The following is an 18,771-nucleotide window of genomic DNA, read 5'->3' as shown; positions in this document are numbered from 1 at the left end:
GAGAGGCGGATATGCCTCTCCAGCCAGGAAGCGAAGACACTGATCCTTTAAGATCAACCAATCAGTAGGCGTCGCCAATAGGTTGGATCTATCACAAAGGTCAAAGGATCAGTAAGATGCAGCAAGGATTAGAGACATGGTGTTATGGCGGCAAATGGATCTCGGGTGCCTTCTTCCTTTTCGCCACCTGGAAGCGGATCCTTGTTTCAAGATTTTTAAGTCTTTGCCGTAACTGTTCCACTCTAAATGGAGTGTTCAAGCCTGATGGTATCAAAGGACCTACACGGAGCGGCTGCTTCTACCTGATCTGCCGATGATGTCAAGAAAGACATCATGACAGGAGTCAGGTTAGCATTACATATTCTCGTGCCATACTCCTAGGTGAGTAGTAGACAGAGACTAGTGAAAGGGACGAAGGAGATAAGGAGGAGTAACTCTGTAGCAGGCTTACTTTTCGCTTTCTTAACTAGTTAGTATTCGCAAAGGATCATTCGAAAGATTCATTAACTACCAGCGAAGTTAGCGCAGAGCTTGCCTATGTAAGGTAATAAGTTGTGTGAGTCTTGGATCTTTTAGCCCTTCCTGGCAAGGGGCTAATTATACGGCGGGCAGTGACTTATCGCCTTCTATTCTTTCATTACACAGGCAAGCACCTAGAAGGATCGATGGATTCAAGTGTCCTAAACCCAGTTAACCGCCAATAATAGCCCCAATGGATAGGATTAGGGGGAATATAATATCACACAATAAGGAATGGATCTTTATTTCCATATCTCATCATCTACTGCTCGAAGCGGACTTTGGCAACTTTGAATCGAGTATCCAAGACATGCGAGTCGCTTCCGAATGCCTAGTAGGATTATACCCTGTCGACGACCTCCAGGCAGGAGTTGAAGAGCCCAGCGAGCCCGGCAACCCCAATGACGAAGCCGGCAGTCTCCATGGCGATGTATCGTTAATGTGACCGATTTGAGCTGATGAGGGGTGCCTCGCGTTATATCTCTCACTCAGCCACTTATGCACAAGACGGCCTGTTTGGCGGGCGTACAGTGTTTATCAGTGTGGCCATGCAAGCTGGTGTTTGGCGCTTCTGTCAGGCCGTAGCCGCGAGAGCTTTGCCGAGTACAAGGACTCGCCTCTCGCCCCAGCTGTTACAAAGAATAGCCCGACGCATGGTTACGTGCAACTTGGCTCTGACTCGGCATCCTGATTTCTCGTCTGAACTCTCCCTGGTCTATAGGTCAAGGACATATCGCAGATATGATCAAGAGCACAGCTGCCGACAGTTCCTCTGTCCCGACAGGAGCTACTCTGTCTAGAACACCAAGGGCTCTCAGCTCGTGGATCAACTCGCCTGAGCATACGACAACGAGAGTATGGAGATTTGGCCACTTTGAAAAAACTGAAAGAATAATTTTACTAGTCGTTTCTCGTAGAATACAGGTCATGAAGACTGTGCGTATATAAATACACCTATCTATTGTTACCATCGCAGACCAGTCCGTTCGGCTCACTACTTTACTTCCAACCCTATCTGTTGGCCATCCAGCGGATAGCATACACTAAGCCTACCAAGACAGGCACCTCGATAAGCGGGCCAACGGTGGATGCCAGGGCTTGATCGCTGTTGGGGCCAAAAGCCGCTACTGCCACTGCTATAGCTAACTCGAAGTTGTTGCTCGCAGCCGTGAAGCTCTAGGTCATGACCATTGAGAACCGGAAGCCGAGCAGTCTGCTGATCCATAAAGTAGCGAAGAAGATGAGCACGAAATACACTATCAATGGCGCGGCTACCCGGATGACCGACACAATCTAATGAACAACTTATCTGCCCTGGGATGCGAATAGAACGAGGATAGTATAGAGTAGGCCGATAAGGGACTAAGGCGCAAGGAATTTGAGAAATGCATGTTGATACCAATCGGGCCCAACGACTTTACGAAGAACAAATCGCGTAATAATAGCTGCCCCAAGCGGGATGCCAAGGAAAACAGCCACACTCGTTGCAACGACACTGTAGGATATATCGATCGTACCCGATTCATGACTGATGACGCGGATGAAGAAGATGGCCAAGGGGGCGAAGAGGACCATCTGGAGTATCGAGTTGATAGCGACGAGGATGGCGCAGTATTCGTCGCTGCCGCCGGCGAGACTGTTCCAAATGAGGACCTGAAAGCAAGGCGTTAGTATTGTTTGTAAATGTCTGAAGGCGACAGATGAACGAACCATCGCAATACATCTCCCAAGGCCCACGAGAATAAGACCGGTGCGAAGCTCTGGCTTATCAGGGAGAAAAGCCCAGGCCAGGGCAAGCTAAGAGAAACGTCAGTATGCCGTCTGCGAAAGGAAGCGTACCGGGTGACGAGATTCACCATGAGGAAGGGAGCTAGGATCGAGAAGACCGAGTCCTTTGAAGGCAGACAGCTGTTGCTTCGGCTGCTCATCGGGGCTCGTGTTCACAGGCGCAGCCTTGGGATCTAGGTCAGAATGTCCAGTGCTTCCATTGTCTGGGCCTGCGCGAGGTGGGGTAGGCTTCGGCTCGTGGCTGCCCATCCCTTTCTTCTTCTCCAGTGTCATGTTGAAGGCGGGCGGTCGTCTTGCGTGGTAGGTTTGAAGCGATGCGGTGCGTGGTGCGTGGTGCGCGGTGCAGGGTGGTTGTGGGTGGCTCGGAGTCCAGCGACGCAGATTAAATCCGTGCCTGTATGAATCGCTACCGTCGAGACGAACACGATCTTATACGTGAATCACCGCGGTCCCTCTTGCGCCCCAAAACTTGCAGCAATCTAGGAATCGCAATGGACGCTGCTGGTCGAAAATCCCGTCGAGCCAATCGCAGCCTCGGCCTGACAGCCCCCGGTGATGGAATTTGCTTTGGTGGGGTTGCACAGTCACAGCTGGCGCAGGACTGAGTCCCTGCAAAGCTGAACAACCAATCACATCTCGGGCATGACAGGGTCCCAAGAACGCATGTAATTTTGGCCGTGGCCAATCATAGTCTGGGTATGACACAGTACCATGTCTGAGTGAGGTTTCGGCCCTCAGAGGGCTTCATATTCAGAAATGCCCTCCCTCCCCCCCTCCAAGATGTGATGAACATCACAAAATCTCTCCTAAGGTTGGGCGCCCGTCTTCGCCTAAATCTCGCATTCCAACCGGTCAACTGCATCTGCTCATCCAAGATGGCCTCTACTGATGCCGCCACGCCCTGGCATGCTGCCTACCCTCCTCCCCTCAACAAGGCCCCTGCGGCCATGACACGTCAGGCAGCATTGGAGATGATGAAGGACAGCAAGAATATCGCTGGCAAGAATTATGTCCTCATCGATCTCCGCCGGACAGACCACGAGGTTTTACCTACCTTCCGTGTTTTCCGAGACAACAATTAATCGAGCATCAACTCACCTATTCTGTCATCCAGGGCGGCACCATTCGCGGGTCCATCAATCTGCCGGCACAGAGCCTCTACCAGACCATACCGACGCTGTACAGCCTGTTTAAATCGGCCGGAGTCCAAAAGATCATCTGGTACTGTTGTAGGTCTTGAATTACTGCCTCCAAAACTAGCCGCATGCAATGAAAGGACATGCATACTGACTCCTTCCAGCATCCTCTCGGGGCCGGGGCTCGCGAGCAGCTGGATGGTTCAAGGACCATCTCGACGAGCAAGGCGACAGCGATATGGAGAGCGTGATCCTATTCGAAGGCATTGCCGGCTGGGCCAAAGCCGGTGGCGAGTTCGTGGAGTGGATGGATGAGTATGACGCGACTGTTTGGGATAGCAAGTAGTTATTATCTGGGATGAATAAGCCTTGGTGGCCAAAGAGCAATGAATCATGGTAGCTTGAACTCCTGGCGACATTGCGACTTGCTAGACAGGCGGCATGAACATCCATGCCAAAGACTTTGTAGTCCACTGAATCTAACAAGAATAGCTCCCAAAACACAATCATCGCACCTAGATCCCATGATTTCACGCTGGAGAAATGAAAGGAGAGATTCCGCAAGAAGCCATGGAGACGCAATCTTCATTGAAATGAGGCCCACCCTGGCGGCTCTCTCGCGTGGGAATATCAGACCCTGCAAGGATTCACTCGCCATGGCCGGCGGTGGGTGGGTCCAGGCATGGCTCCTAGCCACGCTTGGCTTAGTTTATAAGGCCTAAAAATCTTTGTCTGCACTGCCCAAAGTGCTCCCCTTCGTGGAGGTGAAAGTATATAAAGAGCGCGATTTGTTATGTGGGCCCCCACTGTGTGTCTGGCCTGGGAAGTCGGCATCAAAAATGAGCCTTCTCCGCCACCCCCTCCGAGTTCGCACTTTCACAGGCAACCTCCACGCAAGCACGCCTTTCCACGGGCTTCTTGTTCATCGATATTTCTCTGGTAGCATCTCAGCAAAGCAGACCCAGAACCTCGGCCTCGCGATGAACGGACACGGCGATTTGAACAACTCCCACGCTGGGAGGGCAGCAATTAGGCTTGCTGCCGATCCCGCCTACAGCTATCAGTCCCTCGCCATTGGCTCCGACGAAGATGACGTCGGAATCCGAGAGCAATATCGCCCTTTTCTTTTTAACGGCAGTCCTTCCACCGATGACTGGATCTCAGAATTGGAGCTGAGCACGGCGATCAAGATGGTGCAGTCCGAGATCTTGGACAGAGGGCTCGATCGCCTCCGCATTCTGGTTCTGTACGGTAGTCTCAGAAGTCGGTCAGTGCTATAGACAAAGACGGATGTCATCATTTGATCTTTTGCCATCCATTTTAGCTCGGATATTACCAGTCTTACTCACCATCCCCAGATCATATTCCCGTCTGCTGGCCTACGAAGCCGCGCGCATTCTTTTCCGCCTCGGCTGTGATGTCCGAGTCTTCGACCCTGCTGGTCTGCCCCAGAAGGACGACGTCCAACACTGCCATCCTAAAGTACAAGAACTGCGGGAATTAAGCAAGTGGAGCGACGGGCATGTATGGATCAGCCCTGAGCAGCATGGCAACTTGGTAAGCCCCCTCAACTGTGATTAAATGTGTACAGAAACATGAACCTAATCCACATCACAGACGGGCATCTTCAAGCAGCAGATTGACTGGATTCCATTATCCTCCGGCTCAGTGCGTCCTACTCAAGGAAGAACCCTGGCCATTGCCCAAGTCAGCGGAGGATCACAGTCTTTCAACGCTGTCAACTCGCTTCGGATACTAGGACGGTGGATGCGCATGTTTGCCATTCCCAACCAGAGCTCGGTGCCAAAGGCATACACGCAGTTCACATCTGAGCCTGAGGGCAGCCGTATGCTTGCCAGCTCAAACCGCAACCGCCTTGTTGATTGCATGGAAGAGCTTGTGAAGTATACCATCGTCATGAGACCCCATTTTGACTTGTTTGGGGATCGATTCAGTGAGCGCGAGGAGCGCAGAGCCAAGGAGACACAAGGGGAAGTGGGAAAGTAGGCTGCATGATATAGAGATTTCTACAGGCCAGTTGCATATTGCTCGAGCCAATCGATCCGGTGTGCACGGGTCTATTTTAATGTAGTTTATTAAACTACGACCTGCCCTTGGTACAGTAATGGATCAGGATACAGTTGAAAAGATAGTACTAAACCCCGCCGGCAGCCGTGGCAAGCTGCTTCCTCACAATATAATCCAACAGCTGACTTTGCATATGCTATAGCCAGATTGTGTTTAATTGAGCAGGCTCTTTAAACTCTCATTTTACAGGCCGATCACTCTCAGTTCGCCGCGGGTTTGACAGCATACACCTGGAAGGAGCCTGGGAAGGTTTAGTTGGCGGCTCAATCAGACCAAGCGTCCGGTGTACTTACCTGCCCATTCGTTAAAGTCTGTGATCCCTAGTCGAGCAGCCAGTGTCTCGGCTTCACTTGCCATCGAACTCGGCTGGTTCTGGCAAGCACACGTGGACGAGTCAGCTCCGCAGCATGACTCCTTTTCCTCCGGCTTGCAGCAATTCTCTTTCGTCTTTGAACTGCAGCAAGATGGTGCCTCCTCTTCCTCTTCGACAGTGTTTATCCCACAACACGATGTCTTGGCCTCGGCGGCGGTACAGTACACATTCAAGTCATTCTTGCTATCCACGATGAGAACATCTGGCAAAGACCAATTAGGCTCCATCATACTCTAATGGGACGATTCGGCTTACCGTTAAAACCTGCATTCTTGAGAAAGGCCTCATAATCGCTGACCTGGCTAGCTCCAGCGATGCACCCGACGTATAGAGCAATGCTCTTCTTCATCTCCTCGGTAAACTCCTTGCGCGCCAGTATGTCGCTGATGGCAACCCGCCCGCCGGGATTGAGCAGTCGGAACATCTCGTTGAATGCAAGCTGTTTCTCCGCTGCAGGGACAAGGTTGATGACACAATTGCTGATGATACAGTCAGCAGTGTTGTCGGGTAGCGGGATAGAGGTGATGGCGCTTTCGATGAACTGAACGTTCGAGGCATTGGTGTGAGCTTTGTTGGCATTGGCCTTGTCGACCATATTCTGTTGTGCATTATTTAATGGATGCTAGACTCGATCTGGATGGCAAGGACTTTCTCACCTTGTTCATGTCCACTCCGATGGCCTTGCCTGTAGGACCGACTCTCTTTGCAGCCGTGAAGACATCGAAGCCAGCACCAGACCCAAGATCAACAACGGTTTCACCCTTTGACAGTCAACAAAACGAAACGACGCGGGACATGGATAGACGCGCCTCTCTCAGTCTCGCGAGTGCAATTGGGTTGCCACAGCTCAAGCCCAGGTTCGCACCCTCGGGGATGCCAGCGAGCTCTTCTTCTGTGTACCCAAACGCTTTCGCAACGGTTTGCTCATACTGACCGGTGCTGCTCTTCGTGATTGAGCCGTATCGCCTATTAACTTGGTCATATATCTCGTTAGACTCCATTGCTAGTAGTAAATTGGTTAGGCCAGGGTAAGGATGGCGTTGGATGAATGCGTTGTGGTGGGGTGATGGCCCTATGTCGTTCGCAAATCTATCTAGATATTATATAGTTCTTGGGAGCGCATCGATAGGAGCGCATCGATATGTCACCGTTGAGAATATCTCGTATGCTAATAAATCAAACATATCCGTCCACCTTTGCGCCTAGGCACCAGCCTGACGTACATGATGGTCTGATGGAAATCATGGACTCCGCCAAAGTAGGCCTTGACCCGTGGCGTCCAATCACGGGGCGTTTGAGACAGTTCGCAAGGAGAGACCTGTAAATGCTGACTAATACGCGAAATCGATATGTCACCGTTTTGAGACGGGCATAAAAATGGGATCCTATTGGTGACATATCGACGATAGGTTGCGACTCATCATGCCTCCGGGACCGCCTTCGACACCACGACCCAGGACCAAACGGGTTTCAGCTCAGCACACACGGGAGCGAGTCCGCAACAATCAGCGTCGGCATCGTGCTCGTCGGAAAGGCTATATCGCAACGCTAGAAGAAAAACTCGGCGAAGCAGAACAAACTATTTCGAGCCTCAGGGATCAGATCGAGGCTCTTCAGGCGGCCTTGACGCGATACCGCCGCTATCAGAATGATCAAAATAGGGCAGATTGTCGCACGCCGCTGCTGCAACAACCTCAAAGTCAGGGTGGCACATCATCGCCACCTCTTGCCGGCACTCATGGCGAAGCCTATCAGCCATCCAACGTTGTCTCTGATACAGATGACCTCGGAGCTTGGAAACTGCCCGCCCCGGCTTCCACAGATCCCCTGGCCTCCGATGGCCAACCTGGATCGGAAGTCAACGCCCTCATCTTTCCACCTGCTGAAAGTCTTCAGGCGCTTATCTCTATAGCTCAGTCATCTGAGCCTGTCACCGGACCTCTGCTGGCTATAGGATCTGCCTCAACATCAAGCCCACGCTCTGCACCCGAGCTTACTTTCACAGCTGCAAGCTACCAGGCTGTCGCTGAGGCCGGAAGTCTACTATCTGAAACAGTAATACCAGACCAGATGTTGGTCCCAACAACACCCTGCTGCTCCAGTGACCCCTCATTTGGTGCACAACTAACTGCCGACACAATAAATCGAATGGCCCTCGTTCCGAGTCAGGAGACCCCGCTCCTAATGCCTACATACATGCTCGAATCAGCAATGGAAGCCTACTACCAAGAAAAAGCTTACAGCGAGTCCACAATGCTTTGCTCCGAGGCATATATTCTCATCGCGCAACAGAACTTCAAGGGTATGAGCCAGGGAGACGTGGCTACATGGCTATGGAACGGCTTTCGCCGCTCACTTCAACCGGGGGGGGGATGCCGCGTTAATACGGATATGCTATTCAGCCTTCTGGCATTCATCAGCGATACCTGACCCTACGTCCTGCCAAATGTGATAGCTCTACATCAGATTTTTCAACAAGACATAACTTTGTGCACTGCATGGCTGCTTGTGGACTTCTGAGGTTTCAAGGAGAATAGTAGATATAGGGCTGAGACAACATGTTGGAAACTTGACTGACACTGTCAGGCATTTCGACGAGCTAAGCGAAAAGGTATCGCGCGTTAAACAGTCGGTGCATTCCGCCCGCAAGGACCTGCTTCCGCTTTTAGTTCATGCAATAGCAACCCTCGACCTTGATACCGCGTCTTAGAAACTAATGCGTAGGTTGCGTGCAGCTTGTCGTTACATTTTGGCCCCGTTCTTCCTCCAGCTCGACAACGTCCTCGCTCTTGAATACCGTCGTGACGCTCTCAGATATTGAGGCAATCACGGCTCTGGGCAAATTCTGGCATTCACCGCCAGCTTGCTATGATCTCTCCATCGCGGCTAATGTTAAACTCGTTCTACTATGTCGTGATAGTTCTCTCAATCTGTACAGGGTCCTGCCAAGTAAGAGACAACTCGATCAATGGAACCAAGCACCTTCTAATCGAAGTCATTGATTCTCAGTGTTGTTATTCTCCCGCCAGTGGTTTTCCGCCTATGCTTGAATTCGAATTCGAATAATATCTACGAATTCATCCTCCACAATAGAGGATTTTCGACTTCCATGCGCCACATCCGATACACAAAGGTTTTCTCCTAGTTACACGCTTCCCTCAGCCTACATATGAGGCGACTTGTGGATAGGCTCATTCAGTACATCCAATCAGCTAGACCAAGCCTCTGATGAACTAATGAAGTCCAGCAATGCAAATAGCAAACCCGTCTCTATACGGCACCCATCTCCTTCACAGATTGGCCCCCGGAATCCAGGTTCTAGCCATCCCCGAATACTAGAGTCATTCAAGCCTTTACGATTTTGCTGAATGATTGTCAAATAGGCATCCCGGCAGCGGGCTTTCGACTCTCCTGGGCCCGGAGGCGGCAATTTGCCGTAAACGTCGTCTTGGATTTCTGGATATGCCTCTTCTCCGTAGTCGAGAATGGATGCCTGCATCGGTTCAAAGATTGCTTGAGTTGAAATCATAGGAGACAGTTGCCAGGTCAATTCTGAGCTGGAGTGAGGCTGGGAGGTCGGTTGTTGCGTTCCGTCTTTTCCTAGCTGGACCAGGGGTCCTTTCAAATCGTCGATCAGATTCTTTTGGCATTGGCGAAGAAGATCCTCCTGCAACCAGTGGCCACGTGTCAATGTGTCACTCTCTCCGTTGTTGATTGATGGCATCTCGCTCAACGCCTTGGTAGTCTCCATCTGCATCGAGTCACGTCCCGTCTGCGCCCGCTGAAGCTCTTTAGATAACTCATCGACACGTGCTAACGCCTGACTTAGCTGTAGCTGTGTCTCTGCTAGTCGAGACTCGAGCTCCGCGATGTGATCCTTGACTTTCTTGCGGTGGCGACGCTGGTTGTTGCGAAGTCTAGCCGCTTTGTAATCGGCAGGCTTTGCCGACCATTTACTCAGCATGCCAAAACAGAGAAATGAGATTATGCCACGCCGGTGGCAATCATACGAATTACCGAGTAGTAGATGAAGCGGCCGGCATGGAATTCGAACGCTGGAAGATTAAACGCTTTATTAGGAGAAGACTCGATCAATCAAGACATGTCACGCGCACGTAAAGCTTGTGATGACATATCAAAAAATTGCCACTTCGGGTTAGTCCTTCTCAGTAGAGAGTCCAAGGATTAATTATTAAGGCCGTAAGTCCCGATGCTTCCAGTACAAGCGGAGGAATCTGACCCCCGCTATCTACTATCCCTAAATGGGCACCAAAGTTTCAGCTCGTTGGACCCTTCGTGGGATTGCCAAACCTGTAAATGGTAGGCTCCCGGAACTCTGAGGTACGATTCTGAACTAGGCTAACTCTTGTGCTAAACTCTTTGCGCTTGGGATGGCTGGATGAAAGACAGGAGTACGCTAATTGAATGCTCATCTTGGACATCATTGAACAATGCCAATACCCGATATCTAGCCACGAGTATCAATGACAAAGTCTGCCCAATTCACCCTTTGTAAACATCTTGAATGCCAGAATTCAAACTGGCTCCTGGGCCAGATAAGCGTATTCTTCCCAGAACGTTTATCCAAGTACCAACTTGATACGTCCGAAGTATAGACGAGGCGTTGTAGCTTGGACTGCAACACTGTATTGAAGGAATCCTGAGCCTCTGCTGTCACCTCAAGTTTAACCTTCGATGAATGATTATTGAAAACTCGGCTCATCAATCGTATGATGTACTCTACGGAACACTCGATGCCTACTAAGGTAGAGTGACCAGAGGGAAGGGTATTAGGACCGGTGAGCACAAAAAGGTTAGGAAACCCCGAGATACAGACACTGCAGATTTATCAGCATCGTGTTATAACCTTGGGCTGTTCTACCGTTCAACATACCCCATGTAAGCAGATGCATACTTCTCGCTTTGCTGCCAAAGAGCTGGCAGCTCTACCCCTCTCAAGCCAGTGATGTTCATCGGAGTTAGAAGCTGTTGAGTTTCGAAGCCATTGGCAAGTATAAGTACGTCCGCAGGAAAGATATCACCGTTATTTCTTTGCAGCTCACGGGGGCCAACGACGGACAAAGACCGCGTACTGACCAGCGTTACTCTCGGATCATGCAGCGATTGTAGGTATCCGTGATCTAAGACTGGCCGCTTCGCTCCGAAGTCGGAGCATGGTATCAGCATGTGATGATACTTTGGGGCGCTGATCGTCGGATATAGTTGGTCAGGGACGTCTGGACTTGTTGCCGGAGAAATTTACCCAGCCCATTCTGTTTGAAGGCAGGGAAGGCCAGATCGAGTTTAATAGCCAGCCAATATCGCCAAAATCGGTTTGCGAATGGTACACGGCGAAAGGCCCTATCAGCTATAATTAGTGCCGTTGCCATCAACCTCTCTGACTTATCTGAAAGTTTACCATCGTTGCCAGCTATAAACGTGGCTGTTGTATTTGGGAGCGATCCAATGCGGGCTTCTCATAACCTGAACAAGACTTCTGACCGAGGTCCGATCGAGCAGAGACGGGATGAACTGGTTCGCAGAGCAGCCATTGCCGACCACGGCCACGGCTTTGTTGCTAAAATCGAAGGAATGATCCCACCTAGCACTGTGGAAGACCTTTCCGGTGAAGTTTTCGATTCCATCAATCTTATCCTTGCCTTTAGGAACATCACAGAATCCGACGGCGGTGATCAGGAGCCTTGTGTACCTGAGATACATTTGACCGGAGTCAAGGTCGATCAATCTCACACGCCAGTGTAATTCCTCGTCAAGCCATTCTGTCGCGACGCATTCTTGCTTGAGATGGATGTAGTTAGAACAGTCGAACGAGTGGACTACTTGCTGGATATAAGACAAGATCTCCGGCTGAGAGGCGTATGTGGCTGACCAGTCCGGGTTCGGGGCAAAGGAATAGGAGTATAACTGAGATTTTAGTACATTTTCCTTTAGTAGAGGATGTCAGTGGATGTTACCTGAGAAGGTATGTCGCAAGACAGACCAGGATAGGTGTTCTTCGCCCATGTACCTCCTACGTTGCCATTCTTGTCGTACAATTCAATCTTGATAGCTGGAAATTTCTCTCGCAGCTTCACCAAAGCACAAACACCTGTGAGAGTAGGGCATTAATAGAGTGTGTAAAAAAAAAATAAGGTAGCATTTACCTGAAAGCCCAGCACCAATGATTATGACGTCGGTCTGCCCTGCCTCATCCATGGTAAAAACTGAAGAATGCATGCCCATTCAAATGCCTTCGGGATGGAACAATTCCTTCCTTAAATATTTTTACCCGTTGCTGGTTATAAACACCTTCTTACACTAAGATATCGAAAGAGTGGTAAGCTTACCTATTTAAGAAAGCCTACGATGACCAACAGCTGCATAGCGAGCTAGTTTGTTACAACCCCGTCACACAAGAACTCGCCACTGTCCTTGCACGTGACCCTGGGTAAGCAACCAATCATGGAAGGAGCGACACCCTGTATCGCTCCAACCCGCAGGAGCGACTTTTCAACATCGCTCCCGCAAAAAGAGATGTAGTATATAAAGTCGCTCATTTGCACATTTCCTATTTCCACTTGGCTCTCTAGCTTTCAATACAACTTGATTACTCAAGAATACTTCTTGATATTATCAGACGTGATTCGCCACCCTACGCTCAGTACGTTACGCCCCGTTACAACTGCCAACATAAATCTATTCGGTTACGGTTTACTACGCTGGGAACCTTGACCGTCACAGAGTTGCCCTAGTGCCAGCAGGAATTTCCCGATGTTGGTAACGCTGCCTAATAATTGTGGGTCAAGCTTAACATACGTGATAAGCGAGTGGATCAAACAAGCGAGTGGATCACTTTTACCCTATCCCCTCAATTGCCGAAAGGCTCCCGAAAGTACCTTGCCCCACATGACCCCTGTCACATGATAGGTACATGAGGGGAACCTAAAGATGCATCATTAACCATTCTCGCTAAAATCGTCATATAAACTATTTCAAAGTTATCTATGAGTTCTCAATCAATACTAGGCGAGATCCTCAATGCACATGACGACCAAAGCTTCATCAGGGAGGATAACAGCTTCCGGGAGCGTGAGTATGGTTGGTCAGTAGTAATAAAAGGAGGCATCAATTAAGGCGGGGATGGAAGTAGTGTGATGTCGCGATTTGTAACTCAAAATATTGTTGGGACCCCTACCATGGGCTAATTTAGGTAAGGAACGATGTACATTTCATTCTTGCATTTTAATTGGGCAGACATCCCTGGGGTGACCTGGCGGGAGCCTTTCGACAATTGAGGGGATAGTGTAAATCTCACCTAAATCTAAAACAGGTTAAAAAATTTCTAAATAATCTAATTAAAATCTATATATGCTAAGAATATAAAATCAGGTTTATTAAAAAATCTAAATTATCTTAGTAATTCTTTTAGACCTTTAAAATAACTTATTAATAAGTTATTTGAGAATTTCTTATTCGCACTGTTTTTTTATAGCTTTTTATTTTTGAAAAATTAAAGAGATTTTTTAAAAATCTAAGAAAATTATAAGCTTATAGCTATTTTATTTAGATTTATAGAATTACTCTTTTTAGATCTATAGCTATTTTATAAAAGTTTTTAGAAATTTAAGGTTTATGATTTTTAGGTGCACAGTATGGCTGATCCACTCGCTTGTTTGATCCACTCGCTTATCACGTACGTTACTACATAAAGGTACAGAGTAGCGTTCCATGTAAGATTAGACCATAGGATATTTTATACAGTTTCAAGACTTGATGAAGCTAGGCCGGAAATGGCAGGTTTTTGATGCGTCATCAGAGAAGTGTGACGATCGTGGGGTTCCCAAGGGATAAACTGGTCGTGCTGGGTTTATGTTGGCAGAGGGGATGCTGGCACTACCGGTATCTTGAACGGGGCGCAAGTCATATCTGGTAATGTGCTCAAGGTATTGAATGTAACCAAGTTTTATTGATAGCCGAGGTAGCTACTACATAAGAAAGTGCAAATGAGTGTGTACTATATACTTTTTGGTGCTTTCCTGGCTCGTGGTTGTGAGCGTGAGGCTCACTTTCCTCGAGGTGAGGCTCACGCTTCGGAAGGTGAGTCGTTGGGTGGCTCACTCCTTGGCGGGTGAGTGAGGTCTTGGCCACGTGACCCTCAACGTGGGGTCGTGACAAGGAGGAAACATCATCGATACGAACTGTGATCGTGGTGGGGCACGGCAGAGAGTTGTCATATCAACATTTGTGGTAGAAGGTAAAGCGATCGGGTTCATCGGCATATCTCGGGTCATTGCAAAGAAATGAGATGCTCGTACGATCTCGGAGCTGAGCGGTCCCTGGATCGTAGGAATCGTACTTTCCGTAGTCGCGGTTATTGGTTGCAGCGCAGTCTGCGTCTACCGTATCTGCGGGCGGAGTAGGTCTAGGCGGGGTAAATCTAGTAGGGGCCGAAGTCGCCAGTGCTTGACTTGGCACAGATGAAGGAGGATTAGAAAGAGACATGCTTGGAGGCGAGGGGCAATCTTCCATGTCATAAGGATAGGTAGCGATGCTGCGTAATGTGTCGGATGATCGCGGCTGCATCGCACTGTAATTTTGCATGCGAGGCGTATGTGGATCACTGCCACTCTGCAGGGGTTTCCGGAGGCCCAGATTTGGGTCAGTGCCAATAGGCCCCACCAGCGAAAGGTGATCGTCGATCTCGCATTGCGAAACCCCTCGGAACTGGAGGAGGTCATGAAGATGTTTATTCTCCCATACGACGGCTCTAGCCATTCGCCGCGTCTCCATACTGGCCTGAGGGCCTCGACATTCGTAATCCTGGAGCCGCTGTTGAAGCTCTTCAACAAGTTGCCGACGCCGCGCCCGTGAGCGACGCTGGTTATCGCGATTCTGAATCGCAGAGGCTGGAGTCCGGTTCTACGTGAGCCAGCAGGTTAGAAGCTGTCAACCAGCGCAAAACTAGATAGCATACCTTTCTGGGCATGGGAGATACTTAGATGATGCTCAAGATTTGGAAGTATGCTCATGTAATGCAGAGCGCAGGTGACAGAACGGTGAATAAATTCTTGATGTATGAGGGGTTGAGGATCTGCCCAGCCTTCACCCTGCCCTAAGAGCAACGCCACGATAATGCGTCAGCCCCTCCAGCTGGGCTCCTCTCCAAGTGGTGTATAGACCAAATTGATTGGTTCAAGATTATCCGGTTGTTTGACCCACGAGCAACAAACGCAAAGAATATCTGTCATGCCCCGGCTATAATTGGCTAGAAAGGCCAGGTCTTCGTGACCTCAGGTTTCAGCTGACCCGTGCGCGGAAATGGAGCCACTCCCAGAATTCAAGGAACCATTCCGGGCATGGCTGCTGAGTAATAGCGTCTACATCCGAGGACGAAATTGATTGAACTGAACTGAACCATTCTCATGTCCGTGCCACCGCCTAATTGCTCCACTTGGTGGCATCATATTCTTCGATCCAGTCCGTGTACTCGCGGCCAGCTGTCGCCCAACCCTTAATACCACCTCGAAGAATGACGCTTCGCATCTTTTTGTCACCCTGGTCGGCAAGATAGTCTCTGAACCAGCCAGCGGCTCGGGGTCCACGTCCCTGAGAGGATCCTGCGGGAACGCTCAGCAATCAGTTAGTGAACGGGCTGCTGCGTCAGCTTACCGCAGTACCAGATAATGGTGTGGATGCGAGCTGCCTTGCAGACGCTGTACAGAGTTGGAATAGCCGGATACAGCCTCTTTGCTGGTAGATTGATGGATCCGCGAATTGTTCCACCCTGCCAAACTCACGTCAGCACGGCCCAGCAGCGGCTCGTAGTTCACTGCTCCGATATTTTACCACGGTGTTGAGAGAAAGCAGAACGATCGAGAACTGACCTCATGATCATTGTCGCGCAGGTCGACAAGAAGGAAGTTTGTACCTAGCAGCTCATTGCTCTCTCTGAGTTTCGCAAGCATTTGTTCCCGCGTAAATGACTCAAGCTGTGTGTCTCTCGGCGACGGATACGCAGTATGCCAGGGGACAACAACACCTAGAGGGGGGGTAAGTAGCCTTGCCGGCAAAGTTCTGAAGTGTCGACGACTCGTGATGAAGCCGTTAAGACGGGGTCTCATAGTTAAGAACATTGGCAGTCGGTTGCTCATTGTACCTACTCCCACGTTCTACGGACTGTAGATAGAAGTATCCAGGCCTGTACGCTACAAGGAAATATGAGTGGGCTTTTTCCCATGTGCTCGCAGAAGGGCACTGTCATGCCCCAACTGGTATTGGTACCAGGGAGGAATAAATGGAACCCACCACTCTCACGCCCCTGAGTGACACCTAATGTTAAACCAGGTGGAGGGGATATTGTAAGAAGCCACCAATGAGAACTTAGTCGTGACACGGCTGAGACCCGGCAGGGGGTGTGAGACTAACGAGGGTTGGCTGGACTGGTCATTCCTGCACAGGCTTCATTGACGGTTTCCGCTCCGCAGTGCGCGATGGATTGCTTAACATCCCTAATTGGCGTTGGTGCAGTGGCTGTACTGCATCGACAGAACAATGTCGTAGGTCTATGTAATCACAGTTTGCTCTCTAAAAACCTCCGTGGCTTTCGTGCAATGATAACGCAAACACAAGAATACCGAAACCCTCGTTTAATTCTCAAGAATTGGGCTCCTACGTTGTCCTTACCCTGCATAGCCACCGATGAACTATGGCCAAGGCGAATTCAGGCTATGCCCTCCTCCAGCCAACATCGAGCCACACAAAATCTTGGTCTCCGCAGTCAGCGATGCCGCGCAGCCAGCGTCTCTCGCATTGTCCCACAGCGCCCTCGACTTCGGCGGTTGGCCTGAGAAGTTCGACACCCACGAGAAAAAAATGCGACCTGAACCCTTGCTGTTAATCTCAAATGCAAGTACAAAAAAGAAACAGATGCCTTTTCGCTATGAGGACTGCAGCTGCGGAATGATGGTTGATCTTGTCTCCCAAGTGTTGATAGAGACGATTGCATTTAATGATGGGCTCCTGTTCGTCATGCGGCGGCCAACACCCTTTCATACAATGTGAGTGCCGATTCGAGGTCTGCGCTCAACCGGTTCATGCTGATCCTCTTATGTTCAGTCAACGGCCAAGAATATCCATTCCAGCGTACTTGTCCAGGCTTGTCCAATACTCGAGACCACCTTCCGTACTCATCTTGGTCATACTCTACTTCCTTGACCGAATGAGTGCTATTGGCGAGACGTTTGTATTCGACTCCAGAACTGCACACCGGTTTTTACTGGTGGCCATGGTAGTTGCGTGCAAGGGCCTGTTGGACCAAACCTTGAGTATGCGCGAGTTTGCGAAAATAGGAGGCGTAGGGGTATGGGAACTTTCTTACTTGGAACGCGAATTTCTCTTCAGGAATAACTGGAGGATCGTTGTAGAGGCTGAACTACTAGAAGATTATTACCAAAGCCTCTTAGGTCGGACAAAGCATTGAGCCGTGTAAGACTAAAGTATCTGAAATAATATCAACTCGGGACTTCGAATCTACAGAAGTAGTACATAACCACACAATCGCGATGACTCGAGCGATTCAGTTCTACTTGTTCCTATTGCTGATAGTTAGGAATATTATTTAGGGTAGGGGCACTTCTGAGAGAGAGCATGCCGGAATGTTTGGCGTGCATTCTGACCCAAACGCTAAACAACTGGTTTGAATTGCAATTCGCATGTCACATCGTATCACTAAGGCCGCTCTGACACACGGGCTGTGACCTACGATAGCAGACTTGGTTGAAACAAATCGAGAGGAACACCCCGTCACAGCTGATGAATACGACCCTATCCAATGAAGGATAAAACAAACTAACTTTAGTCATTCATTTAGTTAGAAATCAAGAGCCTCAACGCACATTCAAAATTCCTCGTCAAGTGTGACATCGCGGTTATTCAGCAAAGTAGAGTAATATAATACAAAGCGAGTCGCAGCACGCATTTAACTGACTAGCCCATATTCTGTTAATCCATAATCTCGTGGTCCCATCCCTGAAAAAATGCCCTCGTGATGCTAGGCGACAGCCAGGCGACAGCCAGGAGAATGGGGACAAGATGAAAGGTGCTGTCACGTTCTACTCCGTACAGTGGGAGGCATTGTCACGTTCCAAAAATGTGATGGAGTAGGAGTCGGCAATCCAGTCACCGCTGTGGCCAAAAAGGTCATTGATTTCCTGCCATATACAGAAGTGCAACCACCAACTCATATCTTGAGCTTCCCCGGGGAATTCATCACCAGAGTCGAACGGCAGCTACGGAAACATCTGTTTGGACGTCATCTCGGAACTCTGACGGTGGCTACGGAAGAGCCGGACGCACTTGTTTACAGTTCTGAGAACGTCAACGTAACCACAGATCTCGTCCTTCGCATATTTTTTGACGCTGCTTCCCCTTCACCCCATCCTCTGCGCAATTTCTCTTTCACTGTTTCGTCGGTACTTCGTGCAAAGACGTACTACTCCGCGAAGAGCCTCTCTTGTGCCCCCAAACAGACATTACTGACCGACGACGGTCTCGTACGATTGTACGACGACGTGCTAAAAGTTGGCGAAACAAAGTACCAAAGCCTCAAATGGACGTGGCTGCCCCTGGATGATCAAGTCGAGAACCGGGCGGCACGCCAATCCGATTCCTTATCCCACTTCAACGGTAACATTTCAATCAAGGTTGAACGTTCGGCTTCTAGCAATGAAGTGTTCAGGACCTCTTTCGTGTCTTCCTCGGCAGAGAATGCCTCAGAGGGTAGAGGCGAGAACGGTACATGGGTCACATCTATGCATATCCCCATCAGCTCGGTACAGAGATTGCAGCCGACTTTTTGCAGCAAATTAG

General features: G+C 49.7%; 6 protein-coding genes and 1 pseudogene across 7 annotated transcripts, besides 1 other annotated feature; 2 read left to right on the top strand and 5 right to left on the bottom strand.

Annotated features, from left to right (window-relative positions):
- Positions 1-1,881: 1,881 nt before the first annotated feature.
- Positions 1,882-2,580, bottom strand: NCS57_01476100 (uncharacterized protein; the record flags this gene model as incomplete). Its single annotated transcript, XM_053064352.1, has 3 exons — positions 1,882-2,172; positions 2,230-2,316; positions 2,359-2,580. 3 exons carry the CDS (start codon positions 2,578-2,580, stop codon positions 1,882-1,884), a joined length of 600 nt encoding a protein of 199 aa, XP_052906236.1.
- Positions 2,581-3,092: 512 nt separating this feature from the next.
- On the top strand, positions 3,093-3,789 carry NCS57_01476000 (Oxidoreductase; the record flags this gene model as incomplete). The annotated part of the gene is made up of 3 exons (XM_053064351.1): positions 3,093-3,350; positions 3,422-3,536; positions 3,608-3,789. 3 exons carry the CDS (start codon positions 3,093-3,095, stop codon positions 3,787-3,789), a joined length of 555 nt encoding a protein of 184 aa, XP_052906235.1.
- A 463-nt stretch (positions 3,790-4,252) lies between these two features.
- Positions 4,253-5,450, top strand: NCS57_01475900 (FMN-red domain-containing protein; the record flags this gene model as incomplete). Its single annotated transcript, XM_053064350.1, has 3 exons — positions 4,253-4,710; positions 4,802-5,000; positions 5,061-5,450. The coding sequence occupies exons 1-3, from the start codon at positions 4,283-4,285 to the stop codon at positions 5,448-5,450; spliced, it is 1,017 nt and encodes a 338-aa protein (XP_052906234.1). The 5' UTR covers positions 4,253-4,282.
- A 281-nt stretch (positions 5,451-5,731) lies between these two features.
- NCS57_01475800 (Methyltranfer-dom domain-containing protein) lies at positions 5,732-6,905 on the bottom strand (the record flags this gene model as incomplete). Its single annotated transcript, XM_053064349.1, has 5 exons — positions 5,732-5,772; positions 5,825-6,106; positions 6,160-6,502; positions 6,561-6,665; positions 6,714-6,905. 5 exons carry the CDS (start codon positions 6,903-6,905, stop codon positions 5,732-5,734), a joined length of 963 nt encoding a protein of 320 aa, XP_052906233.1.
- A 4,414-nt stretch (positions 6,906-11,319) lies between these two features.
- On the bottom strand, positions 11,320-12,120 carry NCS57_01475700 (uncharacterized protein; the record flags this gene model as incomplete). The annotated part of the gene is made up of 3 exons (XM_053064348.1): positions 11,320-11,829; positions 11,880-12,013; positions 12,069-12,120. 3 exons carry the CDS (start codon positions 12,118-12,120, stop codon positions 11,320-11,322), a joined length of 696 nt encoding a protein of 231 aa, XP_052906232.1.
- Positions 12,121-14,139: 2,019 nt separating this feature from the next.
- NCS57_01475600 (uncharacterized protein) lies at positions 14,140-14,890 on the bottom strand (the record flags this gene model as incomplete). The annotated part of the gene is made up of 2 exons (XM_053064347.1): positions 14,140-14,823; positions 14,879-14,890. The coding sequence occupies 2 exons, from the start codon at positions 14,888-14,890 to the stop codon at positions 14,140-14,142; spliced, it is 696 nt and encodes a 231-aa protein (XP_052906231.1).
- A 452-nt stretch (positions 14,891-15,342) lies between these two features.
- NCS57_01475500 lies at positions 15,343-15,941 on the bottom strand (annotated as a pseudogene). Its single transcript has 3 exons — positions 15,789-15,941; positions 15,574-15,688; positions 15,343-15,521 (listed from the first exon to the last, which is right to left on the bottom strand).
- Positions 15,343-15,941: a sequence feature.
- Positions 15,942-18,771: the final 2,830 nt, after the last annotated feature.

Source organism: Fusarium keratoplasticum, chromosome 14 (assembly GCF_025433545.1).
Source record: "Fusarium keratoplasticum isolate Fu6.1 chromosome 14, whole genome shotgun sequence".
Taxonomy (NCBI): Eukaryota; Fungi; Ascomycota; class Sordariomycetes; order Hypocreales; family Nectriaceae; genus Fusarium; species Fusarium keratoplasticum.
This window is presented reverse-complemented; position numbering and strand designations above follow the sequence as displayed.